General features: G+C 36.5%; 1 protein-coding gene across 1 annotated transcript; it reads left to right on the top strand.

The window, feature by feature from the left end:
* The first annotated feature begins 340 nt into the window (after positions 1-340).
* On the top strand, positions 341-12,119 carry LOC124633101 (protein I'm not dead yet-like). The gene is made up of 15 exons (XM_047168196.1): positions 341-402; positions 815-941; positions 1,445-1,597; positions 1,917-2,032; positions 2,481-2,595; positions 2,765-2,867; positions 3,091-3,151; positions 3,301-3,426; positions 4,951-5,065; positions 5,296-5,411; positions 5,498-5,586; positions 6,314-6,403; positions 6,796-6,995; positions 11,174-11,311; positions 11,991-12,119. Exons 1-15 carry the CDS (start codon positions 341-343, stop codon positions 12,117-12,119), a joined length of 1,740 nt encoding a protein of 579 aa, XP_047024152.1.
* Positions 12,120-12,719: the final 600 nt, after the last annotated feature.

Here is a 12,719-nt window from a genome sequence, read left to right as displayed (position 1 = left end):
AGTTGCTAGAACTAACGAAGCGCTCGGGTTATTTGTCAAATCACGACCAATCAGTTAAAGATTGGTCTTCATTGATTGGTGATTTTATTTTGAAAAAAATTGGCGAGTTTGAAATAAGGCGGGCGGAGCTAGGAACGTTCCTCGTCTCCCAAACTCCCGCAGTTTAGCTCGCTACCTAAGAGATACAGCGTTATGACATCTCCAGTCATTTCGTTCTCCATGGTTGTGAAGCAACTAAAACATACTTTACACATTACTGTGACTGCATGGCCTACTCGATATTCGATGCTTAGAGATTTGGTCATAATAGTAAAACGAATTTGTTTGTGTCGGTGTTAATATGGCAGAAGAAGAAGTTACTGATCAAACGGAGCCTCAAGAAGATAGACTATCTGCTGAATCGTAAGCATATAGATTACCTACCTACTCTACAAGAATTACAAGATTTATTGATAAATTAAAACTAAGGAAAAGTTAATGCAGGTTTTAGCTTATAGTATAGGATAGATAGCAGAAAAGATGGAATGAGAAGTTAAATAAATTAAATAAAATCTGTTTTCCGCGGTTTCAGTCGCGTGACAGGGAAAAATTTTCCTATACCCGAATAAAGCTTTTGTCAAATCATATCCATACATTGTCCATCGTTTTAAACATGTATTAACTTCATTCTTTGTTAATTAATCAGGGAGTAAGAGCATTATAACTAGGTATGTTTTTTTTAACTTCGATATGATATAATACATGTATATATACCTACAATATGTATATATCTTAACCGGATTAATGAAATGTTGTTAATGTTGATTTAATACAGGGAAGATGATATAAAGCTTACAAGGAGGAAAAAACTGACTCTGTTTCTGTCCGTCTACTGGCGCGGTTTGCTCTGTCTATTGACTCCAATTATATTACTTCTTATGCTGCTACCGTTTCCACCACAGGTAACAACAAAATTACTTCTGCATAACAATCTCTTACACAATCAATCTCTAGGCTTGCCTCTTTTTTCGTTAAGGGTGCATCTACACGGTGCAAGTAGCTTGCGCGTGTTGAGGCACATACGCAGGTTACATGCACTTTAAAAACGTGTGGGTAGAGTGACTCCCCTATGTATTAAAGCAAAATACCCACTCGCGTGCTCTTGTCATTTGTCACTTGCGTATGTTAACTTGCTCCAGCTACCTACACCGTGTAGACGCACCCTTAAGAAACCTTAACCTTAGGGTAATTTTTTTGTCTAAAGTAGAGCATATTTTCAAAATGCTGGTTTTGCTGCACGGCTACTTCTAACATACAATAATTTACATAATGGCCTTCATAAATTAACGCATTGATAGTAGGTATTTATTATCAATGGTCGTCAAATGAAATCAGATCGTCAAAGGCCCTCCGTTGGTAGCCGATCTTTGTTTTCATTCAATTACTATAATGTATTTTTTTCCAGAAATATCAATGGGCTGGTTATACACTATGTTTGATGGCTGTATTTTGGGTTACGGAATGCATACCATTGACAATTACATCTTTTCTTCCTATCGTTATCTTTCCTTTAACCGGTATTATGGACACACGAACCACTTGTCTGTGTTATATAAATGTAAGTACAAGAAACAAAATGTAAACTTTCAATAAAAATGAAAATTTTGCTGATATAATTGATTAAAAATATCGTTAATTTTTTCATCATCATCTCCTGAGACTTTTTTCCTACTATGTTGGGGTCGGCTTTCAGTTTAACCGGATGTAGCTGAGTATCAGTATTTTTCAAGGAGCGACTGTCTATCTGACCTCCTCAACCCAATTACCCGGGCCTCCCAATACCGCTTGGTTAGACTGGCGTTATTCTTTCTTCTTGGTTAACCAGAATTCTTGATAAATAATGCTTAATAATAAATGAGGCTTTTCTTAACTTTCAGGACACGGTTCTGATGTTCTGCGGAAGTATGATCTTAGCACAAGCTGTGGAACAGTCAGGGCTACATCAAAGACTAGCCTTGCATACTATCAGACTCATCGGATATTCGCACTACAGGTTTACACATTTATTTGTAATGTGTTACTTCGGTTTAGTATTAGTTACAATATACTGCAAAATATCGCCACTGACAGGGCTGTTTGGAGTCTTAAGGCTCCGTAAAATGAAGCCACGAGATTTTTCAAATTTCATTTTGAATTTAAAACAAGCTTAAGGCCCCAGAAATATTAATAATTTGATAGTTATGTTTTATTTTTACATCAAATAACTTGGGAAGAGGGCAGGAAGATTACTTATTTTCATTGTATATTTGTAATAGTGTGCCAAACCGTGATAGTATCATATTGGCCCTTGAGCTTTACTTAATCTCAAAGAATCTTTTTGGGAGGTGGTGGACTTCTCCCGTTATGGGAAGTACCATATACGTTGGGTGGATGCAGAGTAGTGGACTTACTGACCAAACCTCGTGGTAATATTTACAATTAAAATTAAATGTTTATTTCAGACTGCTGTTTGCGATGTCAATCACGACAATGTTCATTTCAATGTGGATCACTAATACCGCAGCGTCATCTATGATGGTTCCCATTATTTTCGCTCTGTTGGATGTTTTCGAAAAAGTTAGTTTTTAAGAACATGTACAAGTTGTGTTGTGTCGTAAGACGAAGAATTTATGGTGGTTTAGAACTAATATTACCCATTTGACTTTTTATTTCAATTTTAGAAACGTTATAGAAATTTGAAAAAGAAGTAAGTACATAAAAAAAAATAACTATTCTTTTTTTTCAGCAAAATCTTATACAAGTCTATGAATTGGACAGCGATGGTGTACAAGTTGCCTCAGATATAACTACTTGTTATTTTTGCGCTGCATCCTTTTCAGCAACTATTGGTAAGTTACTGATTTAAGGGTGCGTCCACACGGTGCATGTAGCTGGAGCAAGTTAACATGCGCAAGTGACAAGAGCAAGCGGTTGGATATATTGCATTGGTACATGCGCGAGTCGCTAGATAGGCACGTTTTTAGAATTACTTTAAATATGATAGTAATAAGTAACTCATTTTTATTATAGTGTTATAGTATACTTACTATGTGTGACGTGTTTGTGTTTCAGGAGGAATTGGTACTTTAGTGGGCACTGCAACTAATTTAGTATTCAAAGGACTCTTCGAAAGGTAAATTGTATAATATTTTTTAATTGTGTTTGTATTTGTACAATTAAAGTCCATGATTTATTTCGATATCCGGACTAGTAAGACATTCTACTGTTCCAGCCTAGTAAAATGGTGATTTAAATAATAATCGAATACTACCGTTATTTCAGGGCATATCCCTCGGCACCCGAGTATTTGTCTTTTCCAAAGTTCTCCGCATTTTCCATTCCATATATGCTTGTATTGGAAGCAGGACTTTACTTTTACATGATATTCATGTATCTGGGATTTTTAAGGTATAGTAATAATATGTTTAATTAGGTATAATTGATTTAAATGATAAAGGCCACAAACTTTCTTAAAACAACTGTTTACTGTGAAGAAAAAGAGTCATTATTAGCTCATTTTTTTATTTTATTTTGACTTGAAATATTTATTTTTACTATTTATTCTTACCTTCGTATCTACTTAGATACGTTTATTATATATGTATATTTTACCATATGATTATAAAATATATAAAAGGTACGATAACTTAAAAGATAGCAGCTGTAAATTATCTTAAAATAAAAACAAGTCACTGACTTAGACGTGCAGCTCCATCTAGCGTGGCAAAGTTGAACTTGTAGTCCAATAGCTCATGCAAAGCTTCATGAGGCACAGAGTTTCACGTTTGTATATAGGTGGCAGTCCTATTCATATACTAACATTATAATGCAAGTATGAAAGTTTGTACACCATTCCTTGTATAGATAAGTAGAACCATGGTAGAACCTAGATATGACAAGAATTTCATCTGATCTCCTTGTCTTCTGCAAAATGTTTTCAGGTAGTCCATTCCCATAATCTGCCTACAACACGTCTACAAAAAAATGGACAAAAACTACTCCCACCGCACATCTAAAAACAAAAAAAAAACTTAAATCAACTGTTACTTTGAAAATGTACTTTTGTATTGCCTACATTATATAAAAACTTGGGCCATTTTAATTAACGTATTTCAATAAACGCATTTAATCTATATAAATAAAAATGAATTGTTGTTCGTTAGTCTGATTACCCCGCATCACGCTGCATCTTGCGTGTCGACGCACCTACGCGCGTTCCTGCGGGAGTGCAGATCTGCATCATCGTGCGGGTTTTTTGCGCACTCACGCGCGTATGTGCGTTTTGTAAATTCACGCATAGCGGCTCTCATCGAGTTCCATTTTCAAATATACACGTCACGCCCATTCAAAATCACGCGCGGCACTGCGGGATTCAGTGTGCCATACCTTGCGTCTCGCCCCGCACCTACGCGCCGTGCGTGTTTCTCCGCGTGTATGCGCGTGGATGCATTTTCAGTGTGTTAGACTATGCGTGTTTTTCATACAAACGGAGATATTTACAAGCAACAGAAAAAAACGCATCCACGCACTACGCTGCATCATGCGGGGCAGTGTGATAATCGCCTAAAACTTGAGAACGGCTGGGCCGATTGCGCTGATTTTGGTTTTAAAATGTTTGTCGTAGTCCAGGGTAGGTCTAAACGGTGATCAAATAAGGAAAAGGCGGTACGAAGTTCGCCGGGTCAGCTAGTATCGAATAAATAGACTCTTCTTCTGCCTTCGTGTCGATGACTATCTTATAGTGAGACTACAGTTTGTCAGCCCAATATACCGCCGCCACAGCGAGAGCACGGCTGGATGCGCTCGTTAGACCTTCCCGCGAGCAATAAACCCTAAAACTATGAAATGTCTTTTAAGTGATTTAAAAAAAGAGCAACTAGATTACATATTTTAGGAAGCATTTTAGCCAGTATGTAATTGTCCTCATTTCAGACCTAAAACGAAAGCCGCTCAGAGCACGCAAATACCCGAATCAGGAGTGGAAGCTGCTAGGAATACCGTTGAAGAAACACTGAAAAAAATGGGGAAAATAACCTTTTGGGAAATTGTAAGCCTTTTATAATAATTAGATAATAGGGAATAGTTATAATATTAATATCCCTCGCTTTGCTTTCTACTTTTGAGATTGAGCCAAAATTTAACATACTTGGGCCTCCCTACATAAGGCACTACACATATAAAGTGCATTTCATTAATAAGAATCATGGAAGAGAACAATATACATTGTTTAAAGTTTCTGAATAATTCTGAATAATTAATGCTTCTTATGTCTTACAGATGGTAATAATATTATTCAGTGGTGTAGTTGTAATGTTTTTCTCACGTGCTCCACAAATATTCTACGGGTGGGGAGACTATATTTCTGATTACTACGGTCTGAATAACAATAAATTGTAAGTATGAAATTATAATAAAATGAAAATGATTATACTCGAGGAATCTAAATGAATGAAAAGTAACTTTTGATTATTTTTAACAGTGTTCAAGACTCTGCCGCAGCGTTCTTAGTTTGCTTTTTAATGCTTTTATTGCCATCTAATTTGGACTTTTTTCGCAACTTCTACGTTAGTGGTAAGTTTTTTTACAAGACTTCAAACTAGCCCCTGCTTAACTAGCTACAGTATCGCGCTTCTCGTAAAATACAAAACATAGCTGTAATATGGCTGTAATTAAGTGGAAGTGTGTAATTTTCTGTCAAAAAATTTTAAAACTTGTCAACTTCTAAAACTGCTCCAATAGTTTTGATTATTACCCCTTTAACAATCCTTCTCCGTGTGAGAGGAGACCTGTGCCCAGCAGTGGGACGTTAAAAAGGCTGTAACAAACAAACAAACAAAACACTTACTTTCTTATGCTTAATACAATTAGTCCAATATGTCTTCATTGATGTGTAAAATATTAATTTTGAATTGACTTAAAATGATGTTGTTTATCTTGGTTTGTGTGTTTGTTTGCTTGAACACACTTATCTCGGAAATTATTGTTTTGACATTGAAGATGGCTATAGGAACTTTTTAACACGCGTATACATATTAGCTTTACTTGTAACTACGTATGTAAGAAAATCTTGGAATCTTAATTTGACGCACTTCCCGGTCTTCGATTAGGATGAAATTTTGCACACGCTCCAAGTTCTGATGACAATACACGACTAGCGTGTTTTTTTATCAATTTTTTTATCCTTTCGCTCCAGATAATTTGCGGGCGATGCTGCTGGTGTGACCTATATTATAATAATTTGTTACAAAAAGAAACGTTTCAAACAAATAACTAGACTACATTGTTACTTTTACAGAGGACGAGCTGCCTAATAAGCCAGTGCCGTCAGTTTTGGATTGGACAGTAATGAATAAAAACATGCCATACAGTTTTATGTTCCTCCTGGGTATGATTTATCTTAATAAGTTGAAAAGCACATAAAAGAGAGAATATTTACTTTCTTTTGAAACACTTGTGGATTTATATTTCACTCCTAGAATTCAGCGTCGCCAAGTATTGTATGTACATACTTATATTATACCTTTAAAAAAAGTTTCACTTCATAACACTGACTGGCACAGATGCGTGGACCATGGGAGAGTTACTTATGATTTTGCGAAGCTTTGTCTTTGAAAAACCTCCATTCAGGACCTGCACTATCGTTAAAAATTAAATCATTGACTTACACAAGCGTTTCTAAAGAAAGCACGTATTATATCCTTTTATATATTTCTCTTATATGTGTTTTGTTTATAAACTTTGTTTCTTAATTGTAACGTCATTAAATGTTTCCTACAGGTGGTGGATTTGCGCTCTCGGAAGCTGCTAAAAAGGAATATTCAGATCTGAATGGGTACATCGGAAATGCACTCAGACATCTCAACATTTTTCCGAATTACTTTATCATATTGCTGATAATCATATTTACAGTCTTTATAACAAACTTTGCGTCAAATGTCAGTGTATGTAATATCGTCACGCCAATAGTGATGCAATTGGTATGTTAATTCAAAATGAGTGATTACATTTTTGCATTCCTCGCTTGCTCGGACATCAAAATTGAGCGCTCGGTTAAAATAAATAACTTTTCTTAGCAGCGAAGTTCTAGTAGGCCAGATTTCGACGTCTTTAATATCTAAAAACTAGAAAATAAAAAAATAGTTACTTACCTGTCAACCTACGTAGGTGGTCTTGGTCATATTAGACTAAAATAAAAACGTGGAGCCCATTAACTGTTGCTGTAGTACTTTCTTCTAGTGGTATAATAGGTGTGGATTGCATCGACTTACTATAATCGTAACTGGAGATTTTGACAATCAATAATCAGCCGTAGCGGCTTCACCAGCGAACGCCGAGCTCATGATCTACCAAAGTATAAAGATATACTTTGCCATGGTAGGATTTCAGAGGGGCCCCACGTTTTTATTTTAGTCTAATATGACCAAGACCACCTACGTAGGTTGACAGGTAAGTAACTATTTTTTTATTTTCTAGTTTTCAGTGCACATAAGATAAAACCGTTTGACTTAAAAGTTTTTTTACCGATTTTTTATTTTCTAGTTTTTAGTATTTAATGAAAATGCCTACCGAATATTCCTCATTCTATCTAATTCATTTAGTGCATCATTATTACACGGTCTCTTACCTGATAATTTATTACAATCTAATTTTTTTAAAAGGCATTTTTTTAACGACGCCAAAAATCATCAAGGGACCCCTCCCTGGGTCAGCAGCGATAAGGGAGTGCCAGACTCTTACTGACTAAAAATAGTTATGTTTCGTCGTAGGCCTTTTATGTACCAGGGCCACGGTAACTCTTTCGAACAATCCCGCAGCCCAGGCAGGCCTTGGCCCTGTTGGGCCCCGCTGGGGTTGCTGACAGTATTCTACTTGTGTAGCCCTTTCATTTGATACCCATATTGAGGGGGTTGTGGAAAAATAATCCGAATAAATGTAATCCGCCATTTTGTGCCGGCGGCCATATTAGATTTACAATGTTATTGATATTTCTATATTGTATTGTCATCGGAATAAAAGGTGTATACAAAATTTCAGATTAATCGGTTGACAGGAAGAGGGTGAAATTTGAATTACTAAATTTGACCCAAGAATAAAACAAACGGGATGAGCTAAATAAAACCGTTTATTAAAAATTGTTATCAGCCATTTGGTAGCGGCGGCCATCTTAGATTTCAATTTTGCATAGTAAATTGTATTCTACTTGTTGAGACCTTTCATTTGATACCCATGTTGATGGGATTGATAAAACCTAAGTTATCCGCCATTTTGTAGAGGCCGCCATCTTGGATTTGAATTTTATATAGTACATTGTATTCTACTGGTTGAGCACTTTCATTTGATACCCACATTGACGGGATTGATAAAACCTACGTTATCCGCCATTTTGTACCGGCGGCCATCTTGGATTTACAATGTTATTCATATTACTATATTGTATTGTCATCGGAATTGAAGGTGTGTACCAAAGGACAATGCCAGGGTGTGGGCTCAAAGTTTGCCCAGCAGTGGGAGTAGTTTCAGCTGGTTCCATAGTGCACTCTGAACACAAAATCCAAATATTTTTGAAATCGGTCCCAGAGGTCCCGAGAAAAACCGGTTCAAATGGTCTCCATAGATAGTCACTTAACAAAGCCTGAGCCTTTGCCCAGTAGTGAAAGTGGTGGAAATTCGTTCTTTACTGCACTGTTAACACGAAATCCAAATATTTTTGAAATCGGTCCCAGAGGTCCCGAGAAAAACCGGTTCAAATGTTAAACTTGATCAGTCACTTTATAAAGTCCAAGCCATTTGCCCAGTAGTGGGAATGGTTAGAATAGGTTCTTTACTTCACTCTTAAGACGGAATCCAAATATTTTTGAAATCGGTCCCAGAGGTCCCGAGAAAAACCGGTTCAAATGTTAAACTTGAACAGTCACTTTATAACGCCCAAGCCATTTGCCCAGTAGTGGGAATGGTTAGAATAGGTTCTTTACTTCACTCTTAAGACGGAATCCAAATATTTTTGAAATCGGTCCCAGAGGTCCCGAGAAAACCCGGTTCTAATGTCCAACTTGAACAGTCAGTTTATGAAGCCCAAGCCATTTGCCCAGTAGTGGAAATTGTTAAAATAGGTTCCATAGTGCACTCTGAACACGAAATCCAAATATTTTTGAAGTCGGTCCCAGAGGTCCCGAGAAAAACCGGTTCAAATATTCTCCATAGATAGTCACTTAACAAAGCCTGAGCCATTTGCCCAGTAGTGAAAGTGGTCGAAATAGGTTCTTTGCTGCACTGTTAACACGAAATCCAAATATTTTGGAAATCGGTCCCAGAGGTCCCGAGAAAAACCGGTTCAAATGTTAAACTTGAACAGTCACTTTATAAAGCCCAAGCCATTTGCCCAGTAGTGGGAATGGTTAGAATAGGTTCTTTACTTCACTGTTGTCACGAAATCCAAATATTTTGGAAATCGGTCCCAGAGGTCCCGAGAAAAACCGGTTCAAATGTTAAACTTGATCAGTCACTTTATAAAGTCCAAGCCATTTGCCCAGTAGTGGGAATGGTTAGAATAGGTTCTTTACTTCACTCTTAAGACGGAATCCAAATATTTTTGAAATCGGTCCCAGAGGTCCCGAGAAAAACCGGTTCAAATGTTAAACTTGAACAGTCACTTTATAAAGCCCAAGCCATTTGCCCAGTAGTGGGAATGGTTAGAATAGGTTCTTTACTTCACTGTTATCACGAAATCCAAATATTTTGGAAATCGGTCCCAGAAGTCCCGAGAAAAACTGGTTCAAATGTTAAACTTGAACAGTCACTTTATAAAGCCCAAGCCATTTGCCCAGTAGTGGGAATGGTTAGAATAGGTTCTTTACTTCACTCTTAAGACGGAATCCAAATATTTTTGAAATCGGTCCCAGAGGTCCCGAGAAAACCCGGTTCTAATGTCCAACTTGAACAGTCAGTTTATGAAGCCCAAGCCATTTGCCCAGTAGTGGGAATGATTAAAATAGGTTTTTTACTTCACTCTTAAGACGGAATCCAAATATTTTTGAAATCGGTCCCAGAGGTCCCGAGAAAAACCAGTTCTAATGTTAGCCAGCCATTGTTAGCAAGCCATTTTAAGCAGCCACAAACCTAACAACCTCTTTTCTTGATAGATAGAGATATATATATCAGATAGATAGTGGTTTCACTGTTAACAGGATAAAAAAAAAAAAAAACAGAAATAGACGTTTAAAGGTAATTGTTGTTTCTCTTGCTTTTCAGTCTCTATCTACCACAATCAGTCCTAAGTTCGAGTAGCGTCATGCAATTAATATCCTTATATAATGGCAATGGAAAAATCTTATCAAGACGAATAAAATAAGCTCAAACACGAGGTAGTAAATAGATACCGTTGAGGAGTTCCCTCGTCTCACTGTCGTCTCCATCGTCAGGTCAGGTCTTAACCTCCACAGTTTTGTGGTGTCGGAGACATATACCCGATTGACAAGTTTTTATTCGATATGTGCTTACAATTTCCGAGAGTTCCATAATGTTTTAAGGTTTCTATCACCAGACCCTGGACCCTGGAACTATTTGGAAAGTAAATCCTTTTAAACAATAAAATGATTGTTTAAATCGGTTGGTAAACGACGGAGTTATGCACGTACTTACGTAAAAAGAATACAAACGAACTGAGAAACTCCTCCATTTTTTGAAGTCGGTAAAAAAAAATCTCGTTCAATACCTCGTATTTGTCGATTAATATTATAATGCATTTCAATTAAGGTAATAAAAGTGGAATAGTTAAGAGTTCGTAAGCATATTTTTCGTAGTATTGAATAAGAGTCAAACCAGTTTTTCTCAGCACTCCTGGGATAGATTTCGAAATATTTCGGTCTGGGACCTATTATAAGCCTATGGAACATAATACACTATGCAGTTACTGTGGGCAACTCTTGAGCCCAACTTCCATACAAAGAATAGCATTGTCCTTTGAGATCAATCTGATAACAGGAAGGTACTTAAATTTGAATTACTAAATTTGACCCAAGAATAAATAAAACAAACAGGGTGAGCTAAATAAAACCGTTTAAAAATCTATTTAGTCTTCAACTTGAAAGATCTTTTGTAAACTTGTATTATGTTTATAGTTTTACATCCTCAGAAAATAAAATAATGTTTTTTACAGGGCAAAGAAATAAACATTCACCCTCTTTGGTATAACATTGCCTCCGGTATTTCAGCTTCTTTTTGTTTTTGTTTGCCTGTTGGCACTCCGGGCAATTTAGTTATCCAGGGCGCTGCTAAAATACCTACAATGAAAATGGTAAGACATTTTTTATTTATTTTTTTAATTTTGGTCATTTACGGCCAGTTGATCATCATCATCATGATGATGATGATGATGGCCAGTTTCTTCATCAAACATAAAAGTCAAAGTAATGTCTAAAGTAAAAGTCACGGTCAAATTATATAGTTTTTTGTTTTTTCAAGGCTAAAGTGACAGCAAAACTAATAGAAAAAGCGTATTTGACCGCTACTTTTACTTTAGACATTACTTTGATTTTTACTTTGGATTTTACTTTTGATGAAGAAAATGGCTATTAGGCAGAAGGAATGAGTATTTGAGAGAATATGGCTGTCATGTTGTTATAGGCATTTACCTAGGTATAGCGGAGGAATGAGTCATATTGTGAGGAAAGTTTTGGCGTGGTATTGGGCATGAGCGTTGAAGGATATAGTGGAAGAAACGACCAAAAAACAACGAATGAATTGTTTGAAAGTCAATATGGTTAGAAATAATGGTATTTTGCAAGATGACTACATGTATGAAAGGAGAAAAACATATTGTGCCGACTCCAAACTAACACTTTCACTGTTCCAAGTCCCAAGACAAATGTCAATATAATTATGGCAAGTCCAAGTCAAGTTATAATTGGGGTAAGGGCAGGAGGATAATAAATCTGAACAAAACTCTATAACGAGCTATCGCATGTTTTTCACAGGTAAAAGCTGGTGTTGGTCCAACTGTTACGACCATATTGTTGACGTGGATAAGCATGTGTTTCTGGGCGCCTGTTGTATGGCCCGATTTCAACAAATACACGTCCGATTTGAGTTGGATGGATAAATAAAAGTATAATGCCAACTTGGAGAAATCTCCAAGTTGAAAAACAAATGTTTTAATCATTGTCTCAATGTAGTAGATGACTTGTACCTGACCTGACCTGTGTACCTGTGTGTGTACCTGAGTCACATACTTCCTAGTGTTATGGGTGGATCGGTTAAGTGCCACGTAGTCTAATGCCCATTTTCACCAACAAATACCTAAATTAAGGGATCCCCTAAGAGCATTTACGGAACACTTAATAAGAATTTCGTTTTCACCAAAGTTTAGGTATCCCTTATCCATAGTTATTTATGTCAAAATTGGGAGAGCCCTTATTCTAAGTGGCACTTAGATTAAGAGATTGTTGGTGAAAATGGGCATAAATATTTAGATTAAGGGGCCACCTTTGTTTATACAACTTTTGAACTATTATACTACAAATTCCAAGATTGATCCTACAATAGGTTCTTTTCAGCTTATTACCTACTAAATACAAAAAATTCATTACGATACAGAAAGTGGTTCATCCATCCTTACGGACGGATACAATCTATCTTCCCAACACTGAAATAATTATTCAAATCAGTTCAGTCGTTTCGGAGCTCTTAGGGTACAAAGAAACAAA

This window comes from Helicoverpa zea, chromosome 9, assembly GCF_022581195.2.
Source record: "Helicoverpa zea isolate HzStark_Cry1AcR chromosome 9, ilHelZeax1.1, whole genome shotgun sequence".
NCBI lineage: Eukaryota > Metazoa > Arthropoda > Insecta > Lepidoptera > Noctuidae > Helicoverpa > Helicoverpa zea.
Note: the sequence above shows the minus strand (reverse complement) of the source record. Positions and strands in the feature narration are given on the sequence as shown.